Genomic DNA, 16,528 nt, shown 5'->3' on the forward strand with positions numbered 1-16,528 from the left:
TGCACTGGGATATGAAATAAAATAGTGTTGGCAGTGACTTGCTGCCAGGACCCCTGGTGCCATTAAGTTCATGCCAGAAGGAGAAAGCATTTTGCCAGCATCATTTGTGCTTGGAAATTTTATCATGCAGTATAATTAATACCTCAGCCACTTGTGCCATATTTAAGATAGGGTTTTATCCTTAGCATATTGGGTTTTATAATTCAAAATTGGTAAACCTCTGTTTCCATAGTAAGGAGAGTTCATTGTCAGGCAGTTAAAGACTTTTTTTTCAAAGATGCCACCTTGTGGACTTGTGCTGGCTTCATCACTTCTCTCTGCTGCTGAAATTCTGGATGGTGCTGTTAAGGTGTGTAAAAATGGTGGGTGAGAGAATTGTTGCCGTAGGAACCTGATATGGGTAGAAGCAGAAGCTTTTTTTCATGTTTAAGACCTGTGAGCCTTTGTAGCTCATCTTCAGGAAGTTAAATGCTCTCTGCAGGCTCTTTAGAGGCTGCTTAATAAGGTGGCAGTGAGGAAATGGTTTGTTTATGCTTTCTGCCAGATGTTTGCACAGCATAATACAGTGCAGTGCAGGCATGGATTAGATTGTAGCAAAGGTGCACCTAATCAAATATTTTAGGGGACAATAATCGACAGCAAATGCTTAGGGAACATCATAAGGGACAGAGTAAGCACACAGGGATGTTTTCCCAAAATACTCTTCTAGCCTCCAGTAAACTAAGGCTTGAAAACTTTCTGTACTAGAAGCTCTGTCTCATGCAGCTAGCTTTTAGTGAGACACAGGTTGTTTCCTGCAAACAGCAAGGTTGGATTAGCTGTTGCACTTCAGAGAAGGGAGAGCTTAACTTGAGGGTTTCTCTGTTCCTGCTAAAGGTTTCTGCTTTTACTGTGGCAATGGTTTCAAAGTGCACATGGAGTTTTGCATGCTTCTTGAGCTTTCTGGCCCAAAGAGTTAAGACAAAAGATTTTACATGTTTACTTTAATAGGTGCCATTCTTCTGGGGCTGTTGTAACTCTTCCTTTGCATTGAGGCACAAAAGAGAGTCTTAGATGTTACAACAACAAAGTTGATTCCAGGAGAATGCTTGGGATAGGCTGCTTTCATTGCACCTGTGGTGCACTGCAACAGGTCAGGGATGGGAAACAGCTGAGTTAGTTATCAGAGGTGTGATTTCTTGTCTGAAATACCGAACTAGTGCCTGGTTTGCTGGCTGCACTAGGCCTTTCTTCCACTGCATATATTGCTTTAGAAATCACCAGCAAATTGTCACTGAGATTTGTAATTCTAATTCCTCTTTTTCCTGCCTTTTAAGTTGTCTCCTTTGCAAGTAATGGGCAACTTTCTTTTGGCATATCTTACCCATTATAACTGCTGTTTCTATTTGACAAACTGGAACTGCAGAGATCATTTCATCCTGAGATAAAAGGATAAAATTTCAGATAAGAGGAGCTGAAAAGAGCCGTGCATATTATTCATATCAAACAAATGTGAGTTCTATGGGTCTAAATCCATTGAAAATAAAAGCCAGATCTTGCATGTATTTGTGAACCAAGAAGGAAGAAGGGGAATAATGAGCAGCATAGATTTTTTTAATCTTATTTTTTCCCTTCTGCTTCTGAGGTAGTTTCATTTGCTGAAGGTGATTTCTTTCAAATGCATGGCTTCCAGGGAACCAGGAAGAGCTGCTTGCTGTCTCACCTAAATAAACAGCAATTGCCATGATGTTACACTGTTGCAGAAATGCTAGTGAGGAACGTGTGGGTCACAATTTAAGTAGCACTGTGCTTTTCTGTAAGGCTGATTTTGAAGCTGGAGGTATCTGACGTATTCCTTCACCAGCACAAAGCCTGCAAGTAGGATATCTTGAACTAAGAGATACACATTTTTCTGAACCTTTGATTTTCTAGTTGAGATTATTTCTCAGACCATCATGTTGGACATTTCAGAATACTTTAGTGTCAGTGACATAGGTAAAAAAAGCAAACTTGGGGAGTAAACCAAAGAGGGGGAAAAATAGTGCTGAGTAAACAGATGTCCTTCATCTTGAGAGAGTTTCTCTGAAGGACAGAAGACACAGCAATATGTTTAAATAAATAAAAGCCTTCAGTTTGTTCTTAGGTGACAGAGAAATGGTGTTTAAAGAGTGTCTGCATGGAAGCATTCACCTAAGTTTACAATCTCATTTCTTTTATATGATGAGTAAGGCTCCTCAGGGCTTTTAAGAAAATTCAAAGTCAATAGATGAATTGGAAGAGAAAAATTGCAACTGTGTTAACTGTGCTGAAATAAGTAGATAGAAGTGTTCTCTGGAAGGAAGGATTCTTAATTATGAAAATTATATCCATGCAACACAGATTATGTGTATTTTGCTCCTTGTATATAACATGTGAACAGTATAAGAATTATCTGTTATGTGGTATATGACTGAAATGCAGAAGCTATGCAAGCAGTTCAGTAAGCAAACCAATTTTTTATAGGAATTCTACTGCACTTCAGGGGAATGCAGGTGAGTGAGGAGTGCTACTATGCTGGAATGTGATAAATCAAGAAGTATTAAGATGTGTTGTACTGAAAAGAGGTAGCTGCACCTAGAACAGAGGATGCAAGACATGACTTTGTATCAGAGTGTTTGTGCTTCTGCTCCCTCTTTGAAAAATAAAGGCTGCTATTTCCTGCATCTTGATGACGTGGCTTTGAATTGTGTGAGATTATGTAGATCTAAAGTGTTGCCAAATTCCCCATTGTTTTTTTTTAAATTTATTTTTCTTTTTTGTAGGTCTATAAAATTTCCCCCAAATTTGCTTTCTTGGTGACATCAGGTCCTTTTGTTTACACGGCAGTATCTGTTATAAATGTGCTTATGAACAGCAGTCTTCTTCGTGGTGAGGCCCCCACAATCCTCTCACTGCATCCTTCTTTCACTGTGCCAGACAACAGATTCCAGGTTCAGACAGGTGAGTTCTTCTGACACAAAGAGGAGAAGATGTAGCTTCGTACTGATTCACACTTCTTCACTCATGATTAAGTATGCAATGTCAAGTCATAAACCCTGTGCTCTGTGCATCTTAACTCTTGGTTGGTAGTGAAAGACTTGCTGGATCCATGATTGAAAGGTGATCAATTGTAAACAGTTAATGCCATCATTTCATGAATTTTTGGTGTGTTGCAGTCTTGCTTCAATAGGTGAGAAGATAAAGAAGCTTTCTATGTCACACCTACTCATAAACCCACTGTACTGCTGCTTTATAATACCTGAACCAAGTTTCAAGTTATGTTTACCTTAAATGCTACTTTTTGAGAATTCTCATTTTGTAAGAGAATTGGTGAGCAAAAGGATTGATTGCTCTTGTGTAAACTGAGTAGGAGAATTGCTCATGTATTATTCAGCTTTCCATGGCTGCTGTATGGCAGCAGTTTATGTGAAGGCTACTAGTAAGACTAAGAGTTTTATGAGTCAGTGGTATCATTGAAAGACTTTGTCAGGCACTATCTGCATAGCAAAATCACCTGCTTGACTGTGTAATGAGATATATAGAGGCAGAGCCAAACATGGTGCTTTTGTTCAGGTATATTGTATGGTAAGACATAACTTCTTTAATTATGCAGATCTGATTTCTCTTTTGACTCTTTAACATGGTTATATAAACAATCTCTTCTTTGAAAGATTTTAAGGTGTATATGTATAGTTTTGAAAGATTGGTTGCTAATTAGGTATTTTGAAGATGTTATACGGATACAAATGTGTTTTAATGGACCCAATAAGTGGTCTTTTCAACCAACTAAATACTATATTTCAGTTTACAAGAAAAAGAGATTTGTTGCTTTTTTCCTTAAGGTTCTGATTGATCTATTGGATACTAAGGATTTCAGTGTGGATAATGCAGTGTTCAAGTCATGTAAAGTTAGCCACATGTATGTAGTGAAGGTCTGTCAATATGCAAGAGGAAACTGAGTATTTTGTCACAGTTGTGACACCAGAACAAAATGTATTTCAGCTGTATATTGCCCACTGTTTCACTGAATATGTCCTGAATGCTGTAGAAAAGTGTTAGCCCTGTGGATTCTCTTGCTCATTTTGTTCTCTCATGGGAATACTTGTCTGTGGAAATAATGTGTACCCTTTGCATTCAGTGCTTCAGTTTGTGCCTCGGAATGTGGATGTTGGGTTCTGCAACTTTAGCCGGCGCATTGAGAAAGGGCTGGCAATGGCATTCAGGGAGGTGAGCAAACACCAGGAATTCTACAACTTCACTGTGCAGGTAAGACTAGCATGTTTTGTGTCTGTCCCTTTTTCTCCCCACCTTTGGTTGCCCTGTGTTTCATCCAGCCAGTAAAATAACTTAGGTGTTCACTGGATACTACTTGCCATCTAAATCATACATAGAACTGTGAGGCTTTGTGATGACCTGTGGTTATTTTTTCCCCTTCCAAACCAGCATGGCACCACTTATCGCTCTGGTTTCAAACTTAAAAAAAAAAAAATTATCCAAGATGATGATTTATATCCAAAAGCATTGTGTCGGTGTGAGCTGAAATTCCCCCCCCACCAACAATAACCAGGCTAGCTCAGTCTGGAAGCAAATGAAAAGCTGTATTTACAAGCAGAGTCTAAAATCTACAATGAAATGCAATGAATATGTACAAATATACAAAATTCACAACATTCACAAATATATACAATCAACAGAAAAAGCACAATCGATCTCCCTTTGCTTCCCCCCAAGGGGACCCTCCCAAAGGGGCCTCCCTCTCCCAGGAGCTTCCCCCCCAGACCCCTCTGGACAGAGAAGCAGAGTTTAGTTAGAGCAGAAAGTTGTTAACTTAGCTGCCAAGGTCAGTACGTGTTATCTTCAGCCAGAAGAGAAGAAGAAACAGCAGCCAGACAGCCCAGCAACTGCCCCCACTGCCGAACGCAGAATGTGCCGAATGCCTACTTTGTTTTGGGTAATAGTTCTTAAACATTTCTATCTATCCAATGGAAGTGTTTAGAACAATCGTTATTTTGCTTTCTTACACCCAATAGTGACTTATTTACATTCTTTCACTTTCTCTGTTCTGAACTTTGCAAGGAAAAATTAAAAAGACAGTTTCAAACCATCACAAGCATTATTAAATATTTTAAGGATTTATAGTTTTCATATAAAGGCTACCCCAACTCTTATCAAAGTCATTGCCATCAGATCTTACTGTTAGAGTAGGGTATGATTATAATGTTTTTGCTGGAAGACAACTTTCAGTCCTCACTGCCACTCAGGGAATCATGTTAAGGAATATAGGAGTGATAAGCACTCAGCTATTATGTGAGCAAACGTGCTCATTTCTTCTGAGGTCTAGAGATGCAGCAGCATATGATATCTGTGGCAGCTGCTACTGGAACTTCATATATGAAAAGTATTACATATGTGAATGTTACTGAATCGCACAGCAGAGTTTAAAACTCAATGAAATGTCAGTAATTCAACTGACCTAGACCAACTTCCTGTTCTGTCTGAATTCTTCAATTTAATCTAGTTTTGTTGTAATACTAAAATTAATAGAAATGTTATTGTGTTACTTAACTGGACCCATAAATGCCTATCTGCATACCCTAAAATAAAACCATTGCAAGAAAACTGACATAAATTTTGTAATACCTGTAGTACTATATCGTACATACAACAAAGTGCTCAGAAGTTTACAACTGTAGTGTGAGTGGATAGACTGCAGACGGAGCATGCAAAAGAAATCAGCAAACTTTCAAATATTTCCTTATTGTCTGGAGGAGATATATCTACATGGACTCAATTGCAGTCTACAGTGATGCCAAAAGAAAGCTTCTCCCCAGTGGCAAGGTCTGGTTGTGCATGGCACAGGAGATTTTCATCAAGATAATATTGTTTTGCAGAATGTTTCTTTACTGTGCCCTCTTCCTGTCTGTTCTACACAGTTTGGTGTTCATCTAAGATTTCTCTAACAGTAGATTTTATTTTTCTGACTCTCTAGGTGGTTTTTTTATAATTTTCTGGGCTGTAGCTTTTGGATCATTCTGAGTTATGACTGACTTTTAAAGGAGAACTTTTAGAAGAGGAATTTGGATGTAACTTTGCCTCTTCTGAGACTCAGCAGGCTGAAAAAATATGTAATAGATGTTCCTCTGTTTCAGTGTGAACTGCCCTCCCCTTTGTATTTATTAGAAAAAGAACACAAAAGATTATCGAGGGAGGAATGGAAATGCTAGTGATCTAACATTGCTGACTGAGCTTCATTTTGTTTTTTCAGATACTGAATATAACTCTGAGCAGCCCTGGGGCAGCATTTCGGCAAGGCCCTGTGAGCATTGTTTTTGCCATCCGAGACAGATACGGTTTTCTGAATGGATCTGAAGTCAGTGAGCAGCTAAGAAACTTGTCCGTGGTGGAATTCAGCTTCTACCTGGGCTATCCTGTGCAGCAAATTGCTGAACGTGAGTACTTGCTCTTTGCCAAGCCTGCAAAATATATTTATGTCAGTAATTTTTCCTATCTACAATTTCAAAGTACTTTTGTGTGTAAGCAATAGTGCAGCATCACTTATTTGCCTTGTATCTGCAGAGAAAATACATATGCCTCTCTGTGCTTAACATACAACACATACTGAGTGTTACGGAAACTTGTTGCCTTCATCATCATCCTCACTGAGCCAGTTGTGTTTAACTTGGTTTCATTTCCCTGGTCTTAGTCCAGATTTAAAAAAAATAAGTAACTTTGATCAATATTGATGTGACATGTGATCTGAGGTGTGTGTCTGTGGATATGCCTACCAGGGACCTTTGCTGCTTCTCAGCAGGGTTCAATTGTTACATTGGGCTTGTGTTAACCATGAACTCTCTCCAGACCACAGCCATCCTAAACCTAGGTTGATGGGAACTGCCTGCATAGCAGTGTTTGCTTGACACTCAGCCTTGACACCTTATGTTTGGTTAGATTTTTCAGATGACCTCAGTCTCAAGAGAAGTTTCTAAACTCATCACTTATCCTTGTACACTAATGGATTGTTCACGACAGAAATAGCTCATGAATGTAAGCAACATCATGAGAGAGCAGTACTTGCCTTTCCTGGTTGCAGGTGTTACTCTCAGCCCAGTCCACTAATTCTCAGTTTGTTCTGTGCTATTGTGCTTTCCAATCCAGATTTTTAATTATTGGATTTATTTTTTAGTGAGCTAGATAAGTGCCTAGCACCTGACACAGTGGTTCTCTCTCAATACAGTTAAATGTCTGCTGGAAAATCAGGCCTGCTGGCAGCTGCTGTTCATTTTGCAGCTGTACAGTATGTCAGCAAAGATGTAAGAAAGTGTTTGTCAACAGAATTTGTTCTCTACAGCACCTTTAAATCTGTGTAAGATAACTGCACAGGAGACTTTCCCAATGACTAGAAGTAAAATAAATATACTAGCTTTTAAAACCTTTTTGTTTTTCACTTTTCAGCATTTTGAACCCTCTACTTTCATCATCAATTAAAAAGTGTAGCAGGTTGTTGTATTTAACTGAGCCAGTACCAAGACCCTTGAGAATCCTTCTCTGTAGATGACTATCATTTGTTCCTTCTGAGGCCACAGCATTTCTCAGGTTGTAGAATGTGCTCTTTATCACTGAATTCAGATTAGATGTTGCTCATGCCTTACTGGCTTGAAATATATTTCTCTTTACACTGCATCATCTCTTTTGCACCTTTGCTGTGGAGTTTATTTTTGTTCTCTTGGATATTATTTTCAATGTCACTTTTTTTTCCATCAGTGATGTACACACACCAGGTCTTGCAGTTTTTCATTTTGCCCACATATTCTGAACACCTATAGTGAATTGGCAGGTTGCCCCTTGCTGAGAATCCATCTTCTGGACTGTGTGATGGAGTTACAGTGCAATTAAATGACAACAGATTTTTTGCTGAGGCCAGCATATCCTGAAAGACAAGCTGGTCATAGAGGAGAAACATGTTTTGCATTAAACATGCATGTGCACTGCTCTTAGCTTCCTTTCATGATGGCATTTAGGAAATTTGAAGGTGATTTCTTTAGTGCCCACAGCAGGAGCTCTCTCTGGGTTACCTACATGCTTATAGTGCCTGGCCAGTGCAGCTGATTCCTGGCCAGTGCCAGTGGAGCCCTGTGAGAGCTCACATATTAATGAAGAAGCCATGCAAAGTAGAGTGTGTGAAGAGGTCAGGGAATGCCTTTGGGCTTCAGGAGTTGTTTGTTCATCCTCACTGGTGATTTTAAACAGGAGTGCTGACTGCGTAGCAATTTCATTCCTGCAAAGATCCAGCACAGGTCACTGGACTCCCCTCACATCTCCCAAGCAATACCAAGCCTCAAATCCTCAAGCATACCCTTAGTGTAGCAAGGTGTAGCAAGGCAGTTACTCATCAGCAGTGACTGAGGCTGGTAGTTGCTGCCATAGTATATTGAATTAACACTGCCAACAGAGCACAGCATGTGCATCAGAGATCTTAATCAGAGTTTCATGGTGGTGTCTCTTAATTTGTTGGGTAGAGAAACTTTGAAGATGGTCTTCAGATTTTTCTAGACTGAATTTACAAAACATCTGTTGTTGTATAATAAATAAATAAAATTACATGTAATAAAATTAAATTTCAATTTAGTAACTCGCATTTTTTAAGAACTACAAGATCTCCTCAAGGTTTGCCATGAGGAAAACAGGGAGATTTGGTGGGCATGGTGTCCTAAATCAAGGAGCATCTTGTCAGCGTTTGACTTGCTTGTTGCTAGAGGAACTCAAATTTACTGTAGATTTTCAGCAGGTAGATGATCAGGACAGCTCATTTTGATTTGAACATGTCTAGTTCGGTCTCAGTAGCAGTTCACTGTGTTTGTAGTTGTTGTTTTGGAACACTAGACATGGTAGCATTTGATAAGTCAGCAGAGTGGGAACATGGTTTCTCAGCTTGCTAGAGCCGTGGGTCTGTCTGTCAGCAAGCACTGTAGTGAATGTAGTTCATATGCTTTTGTAAGGGAAGCAACCACACAGTTATTTTTAGCTGTTTCTACAGCTTTTTTGCTCTGTTGCTGCAACACTGTTTTGAGCCAAAGGGTTTTAGATCTTCAGTATTTAGAGCTTTAGTATTTAGATCTAGAAAACACGCCCAAAGGCTCGGCAGCATTGGGCAGATCCTTCTTGAGACATCTTATTCAGCAGTTTGTTGAGGATAAACAACCAGAAGCACAGAGACTTTGGCAGGAGGATGCCTAAATGTTTGTTTGTTTGTTTGTTTGTTTTTTATCCTGCTCCTTGGTCTACAGAGCAGATGTAGGAGGGAAGGTGTCATGAATATCTTCCTTAGGTGGCTGCTTTACTCTATGCAAATTAATATGCAAACCTCTGCTTTTCAGTGTAAATTTTGGGGTAATTGATATTTACATATGAACAATTTACATATGTTATTGTTTACAAGTAAATACAAAATACTCCATGCCATACCATTCTTTGCTATTTTTGCCTTAGTTACCAGGCATGCTAACAGTTAATACTCTTGGTAGTGACTTTATGTTTTTCCCCTTGAGGTCTCTGTATATGATTTTGTAAGTTGTACAATTCTGCATCTGAAGAAAAAGAAATGATTTGTAGATGAGCTGAGCTGTCAAAGGGTAGAAGTTGATTCATACTAAGTAAAAGCTGCATGTGTAAGATCAGTGTATCTCAACACTGAAGTGAGAGCTTGCATCAATAGCCCAAATATGAGCCTTGTTTGAAGGGAACACATTTGCTGCCTGATGCTTGTTTGCTTCACGTTGCCTTCCACACACAGCCCTGTCACTATTTTTTAATTTTTTTTTTTTCACATAACCAGTACATACTGTTATACACTTAAATGTGTGGCTTACCTCTGTGCAGTGTATCCTGTTCTGTGTAGGAATAGGACTGTTGGAGTGGCTAAGACTAGAAACTTCCAGATTTTAATTTCCCCCACAGATTTAGGTAACTTTAGTGACGTGCTTATGTTCACATGCTCAGTTTACATTTCCCTGCAAGCTTATTTTGCATCATCCATCTTACAACTCACATTTTAGATTGTGAACTGGTTATATGGTCATGAACTATGCATCAGCAGAAAGAAAACCAAATCTAGTTGTGGTTTTGGGGTGCTAGGTCATAAAAGCAATAAGAAAGAGTGTGTTTGGTCTCTGTTTATGGCTGGAAGATTTTTTTGAGGACAGGCAAAAGCCTAGCTGTGGACTAGATAAGGAATATTTGCCTTTAGGAACTTACCCTGAATAAATATCTTTGGTTTTATTATGGTGGGTGGCATCTACTTAAGGTATCTTGGAGGTGTTGGAGGGACAATAGGATAACATAAAATAATGTGAGTAGTCCAAAGATTGCAGAAATATTCAGCATTTTGTTTCTGGGTGGATTTTTGATTAGACTTTTAACAGATATAGTTTGTTACTGTTGCCCACAGCCCAATATTTTCATGAAATCTTATTTTTCAGTTGATGCCTTCTCATTCCAAATACTGCATCCCTTCCATGCTAATACTGTTTCTCCATTTATGAGAAATAAAAATAATCAGTATGGTACCAGTTCTATCTCACATGCATAATCCCACATCTCTTTGTGAGAGGGCATGAGGGATCTTTGTTGCAGCATCTGGTGAAGACCATGTTGCCCAAGTAGTGTGCTTCACACTGCTGCCAAGAGGTTTCTGAGTGAATAGGTGAGACTTTGCCTTTTCAGTCAGCATTGAATCAGTGCTGACATGTGTTACCATGTTTCAGGACTACATGTCAGAGTCTTCTCATGATGCTAGCATCTATTTCATTAACGTGTCTATAGTCATTAGCAGATCAGCTGCAATCTAACTAATAATTGCATTTTGTCTATCCAACTTCCCCTCAGAATAACAATCAGTCTGTGCTGTTTTGAATTGTGAGTTCCAAGGTGCATTGGGAATGTTGAAATGTGATTTTGTTGCAGTGCTGAGACTCTGGCTGAGCTCAGAATCTGGCGATGTGTGTTGGTGAGACTCTTGAGTGACCTATGTAATAAGAGTTGGAGCCTGGATTTTCCAGCTTCTAAGCATGGTCTCAGTTGCAGAAGTGTCCATCATTTCATGCATTCTTCATCAAATTATAGAACTCAGCCTCAGTTTCCAAGGATCACAGCACGTATTACTTTTCAGTTTCAAGATCTTTTACTCAAGTAATTTTATTTTTAAATTTCATTAATTCTGTGAAAAGCTGAAGTGAATAGTCATCCAGCAATTTGCATGAATTAAATAATTTTCAAGTACTAATTAGAAAAAGTGTGAGGAGCACATTAAGTACGGAGGCAATGCATGATTTTGGTTTAAAAAAAGAAAAAATTCACAACTGCTAGCAGTTCAAAGCTTTATAGACATTGGAAGGATTTTGATATTCTTATCTGGCTCTTTCCATGTTCTTTCCATGGCAAAACAACAGATACAGTTTAGTTTATGCATTTTTGTTCGGGTTGTATTTCTAAATTGAAGTAAACAATTGCATGACCAGAGTAAATAGAACTCCATTCGAAAAGCTACAATCAGAAGAATCGTGAAGCAGGATGCCAAAAATGTTTGTTTAAATGAACTGTGAGGTGCTTTTTGTGTCTCTGAGAGCTTTGGAAATTTGATGCATCCTGATCAGTGTATTAGAGGACTGATATTTTGGGCTGAGAATAAAGGCCCATATTCTGATAATCCTTTTGAATAGTAAGTCATAAAGTACCTCCTGTGTGGTTCTCTTGAAGTTTGTGGTGCTGTTATTGAAATAAAGGTGGAATAACCAAATTTTCTTTCTTTCTTTTTTTTTTTTTTTGTATAGGACTATTTATAAATCCATTCAAAGGTACAACATAACCAGTGATTATTTTGCTCTTGCCTTAACAAAAAATGTGTCAATTTTTTAAGGGGCAAAAAGAAACTGGTTTTGGGTACGCTCACAGACATCATCTACTCTACATATTACTGCATAATTAAATTAGAAACAGAGTCATTTTCTGTTTCTTTGAAATGTGCAATAGTGGCAAACTGTTCAACTGGAGACAAGACATATTTAATCTAAATCAGTCTAGCATGGACTAGGTCCTTGAATTCTTTTTAGCCATGAAATGGTTTAAAAATTAACCTTTGTATAATGCTTAGCATCTGGATTAAGTATTTTGAGAAAGACCATTCCTCCTCCTTATTGCCATAGTGAAGCTTAAGACTTCCCTTGAGGAAACTGTTGGCCCAGCCCCCATCTTCACTTGTTTCTGAACATGTGTTTACTGCTCTCCAGTGGAAACCTTAGGAAAAATCGTATCCTGCTGAAGTTAGTAGAAATATTTATTTAATTTCACAAAGGCCAGGGTGCTCTGGAGCAGAGCTTTTTTTTGAAAAACTGGAAAACTAGGAAAGCTTGGAGCCACCAAGCCAAACACGAAAGCCATGAGATTTGCCTTTATCAGTGTTTCTAAATGCATTTATCTGTGATGTTTTTGTTTGCTTGTCGGTGATTTTTAAAACAAAACAAAAAAACCCACCATAAAAATACCAGGGTGGTGTTTTTTAAATGCTTCCCCCTGCACAAGACTGGAACACAGATACGTTTAGATTTCTGCTTTACACTTAGTGCTTCTGTGTAGTTTCTGCCTCAGAGAAGGTCTTTATTTTCATCTGAGACCCTCCTGGGTTGCCTTGCTGCCCTTTGAGCTAAAGTCTGATCCTGTAGGCTAGCTCAGTAAGAGTCACCATTCAGAGAGTGAGCTTTTACATTTCTGGGAGCAATGACCTCAGTACAGCAGCCTGAAATCTTTCAGGTAATAAATCTGACTGCTTCAGTTAGCTTCTTTTTGTTCAGAAATGAACTGGGGAATGTATATTCAGCGCATTTTCTTTAGCATTGTGCCTGCATAGCCTCGGGACTAGTAATACATCTGTGTAAATACAATGCTTACTGACAGTATAAATTATGAAATGGTTTCTTTTTTGTGTATGTTGTTGAGAATATTGTTCTTATGCTTTTCCTCCATTCTGTTTTTCCCTCAGCCTTTCATTATCCTAAGCTTAATGTGTCTCAGTTGATGAAGTCTTCCTGGGTGAGAACAGGTACGTACAGTCTCTTGTGAGTAAGAAAGACTGCAATTATTTTTCTTTTTGTTACCAGGATAACTAGCCACCATAAATATTGATAGCTTTGGGGTGCTGCATTTTTATCAAGTAATAATGTGCCTGAGATGAATAAATTCTAAAACCGAAGGCCTAGTGACCTGGAATATCTGGGAAACATTTTTCCAGGGTCAAGAATGAGCTACTTCAATTCCTTGATAATGCACACAAAGATGTTTTTGTCTATAAAGCAAAAATGAACTCATTCTTAGTGAGACAACTTAGGCTGTCAGGCATAGGGTGTCTGCCCTGTGAGCTGTCGATATACCACATTGATTTTTAGGTTTTTATTTTGTTTTAAATGAAAATTAAAATTTTATTCATGGCACTTTCTACCAAAACATGCCGGGAATAAACCAGAATGAAAATAGATATATTCTGGGTACATGAAAGAATTTCATCACACTTCATTGATCTGTTCTGAATCATTCACAGCCAGTCCCACTCACCCAGGTCTTCTGCATGTGTTAGTTTATCATTTACAGATATGGGTGAGATACTCAAAGGTAGAAAGCCTGAATAGTGATCAGACTGTACCTACCAAACTTGCAGTTAGGTTGCAGGTGTCCACTTCTGTCTTCCCACTGCTTTACTGCCTGTAGTTCACCGGTTATATAGACTTACTTTTTTTTTCAGGTAACCTTTTTTTCTTCTTGCCAGTGACCCAGTTGACATTTTAAGCAGGGAACCAAGTTGCAACCTAATTTCTGAAGCCCACATAGTTTGTTTTATAAGAAGAAAACAGAAGAATTTGAGATCATGTTCAGTAATGTGAGAGAAGCTCTATGTCTGTATCTTCCATCTAATGTCATAGAATGCACTGGGTTGGAAGGGACCTTTAAAGGTCATCTAGTCCAACCCCTCTGCAGTAACAGGGACATCACCAAGTAGATCAGATTGCTCAGAGCCCAATCAAGCCTGACCATGAATGTCTCCAGGGATGGGGCTTCAACCACCTTCCTGGGCATCCTGTTGCAGTGTTCTTGTAGGTTCCCTTCAGGTATTGGAAGGCTGCTGTAACATCTCCCCCATAGCCTTCTCTTCTCTAGGCTGAACAACCCTAACTCTTTGAGGCTGTCTTTGCAGGAGAGGTGCTCTAGCCCTCTGATCATTTTTGTGTCCCTCTTCTGGACCTACTCCTTCTGAGCTGCAAGTGCACATGCTCATGTTCAGCTTTTCATCCACCAGTACCCTGAGTTATTTTCTGCAGGGCTGCTCTCTATCAGGTCATCTCCCAGCATGTGTTGTCCCAGGATTGTCATGACCCAGATGCAGGACCTTGCATGAGGTTCACCTGGGTCTACTTTTTTCTTAAAGATCTGTGCTGGCTTTTTTTGGTCATACCTCCAATCTCTCTTGTTTAGCCTTATGTTTGTTTTGTCTGTTGTTACTGGAAGTTCCTTTGGATCCTGCAGTAAGAAGAGGGTTCTTCCAGGTCAGAAATCATGTCCTTTTGGGTTTTTCAAAATTTCCTCACTGTAAAGTTTTGAAAGCCAATTGCAGCACCATTTTTGCATTAGAGGAATTTTTTGTAATCCCAGTTCTTGCAGGCAGCCTGGGAAGAGCTAATACACTTTGGCTGGCTCAATCCTTTTAGTCTCTGTATTGTATTGTAAGGGTAATGAATCACGATATGGGAAAATGATAGACTTTATGCACATAAAGGTTTTTCATATTAGATTACCCAGTTATATGTGCATTTATCCCAATAGCCATAAAATGATGTGATATGCAGTGTTCTCTGTGGCTGGCCCTTCAGTTGTAGAATACAGTTCATGCTATTAAGCATAATTCATTGATACTGAAATTCAATACACAGGCAAGAACAATCTTCTGCTGGCTCTATAGAGTAGCCTTAGGCCACTGTCTATTTATTTTACCATTTAATTCCTAGATACTTAGTCTATGATTGAATTTAGAAGACTGTTGATATCTGTGAGAAATTGTGCAAGTTTCCTTTCTTTGGGATCTGCAGTTAAAATTTTTTAATGACAAAGTGGGTTTAATATTTTTGGTTTTAAAATTAAAACCCCTAAAATTGTATTTAATGTATTTTATCTAAATGGATGGCTTTTCATTAATCACAACACTGAAAAAAACATGAAAACACTGAGAAAATTACTTCTAAAAATTAAAAACCATTACAGCGAGAGGTGCTGGAATGAAAACTGAATTATTTTACTGCAGTCAAATATGGCTTGGTTTACTGTCCTTTAGGGTTGATTAATTAGGTTGTTTGACTGTTGCTGTGTTCACTCTACTTTTACTGGCTGGCGTCTTATTATTAAAATTCCACACTATTATTTTCATGTTTCCTATGTGATGTTCCTCAGAGATTCCTGTCATCATTTAGCTGCCCTAGCGACCCAGAGTACTTGTGGTTAGGAAGTGAAGTGAGCAATTTTTTGTGCTATACCAATTTTTTGGTGCTATAATTGGCATACTTGCTAATGTTTCTTATCTAGGGAAGGTACACTTGGAATACATGGCTTCATGTCCTACTCTTATGCTTTTTCTCTTTGATTTTTGAACCATTCCCTTGCTCATCTCCACCTCTGTTCTGAATACATTTTGACTGAAAGTAGTTGCAGCAGACAAGTTAGACTGAACTTTCTCTTTTATTTGTTTTTAATCAGTTCATTGAATGCTCATAAGCTTATGTTGGTTTAGAATTGAAACTGTTTTTTTAGTATCCTGGGTCTGTCTAGCCTAGTTGAGGTTCAAAAAAATGCCCTTTTCCCTATTTTACTTTTCTTTTTTAGAATGCATTTCTTATCCAGTATGTAACCTCCAGCTGAACTGGGCAACATTCCCAGGTGAACACATCTGCTCTTACATTGTCTGCGAGATGTCACTCCAAGCTTGTAATTGAACTTGCAAAAAGCACACCAAAAGATTTTACTAACTACTTTGTCTTCTTGGGTTACTTTCTCTGCAATGTAGTGCTCTTGGGTGTCGTGGACCAGCGAATTCAGGAGGAAGTGTTTCAGGCTGAGATGGAACGGAAACTCGCTCACCTGTTAAACGAGGCTTTGGTCAGAGGGCGGATATGGAGACGAGCAAGTTTTGCAGGCAGCAACATTGTGCAGGTATTGAGAGTTAAAAGTCAGAGGAAGAAATAATGGGTAATGAATTACTGACTAAGTTAATATTGTCTAGGCTTTGAGTTGAGGAAATAACTTACAAGTGTGTATCAGGTTGATGAGGCTTGTGTTTTGCACCTGAACTATGAATACCCTGTCGTCTCTTCAACTAAACATAACAAACTGAAGCAACTGCCTGGGTGTCAGGAAGGAAGGGGCAGCCTCTTCTCACTTGTGCCCTTGTGATGTGACAAAGGGCAGTGAATGTAAACTACAGCGCAGGAAGTTTCACCTCAAC

At 38.8% G+C, this 16,528-nt stretch overlaps 1 protein-coding gene across 1 annotated transcript in view; it reads left to right on the plus strand.

The window, feature by feature from the left end:
- KIAA1549 (KIAA1549 ortholog) overlaps positions 1-16,528 on the plus strand; it is a 141,804-nt gene that overhangs the window by 72,457 nt on the left and 52,819 nt on the right. Inside the window, exons 4-8 of the mRNA XM_054386878.1 lie at positions 2,781-2,958; positions 4,136-4,263; positions 6,263-6,446; positions 13,028-13,087; positions 16,091-16,236. Of these exons, the coding sequence (XP_054242853.1) occupies positions 2,781-2,958; positions 4,136-4,263; positions 6,263-6,446; positions 13,028-13,087; positions 16,091-16,236 (696 nt within the window). The remainder of the gene's footprint in view (positions 1-2,780; positions 2,959-4,135; positions 4,264-6,262; positions 6,447-13,027; positions 13,088-16,090; positions 16,237-16,528) is intronic.

The sequence above is a fragment of the Indicator indicator genome, chromosome 14 (assembly GCF_027791375.1).
Source record: "Indicator indicator isolate 239-I01 chromosome 14, UM_Iind_1.1, whole genome shotgun sequence".
Taxonomy (NCBI): Eukaryota; Metazoa; Chordata; class Aves; order Piciformes; family Indicatoridae; genus Indicator; species Indicator indicator.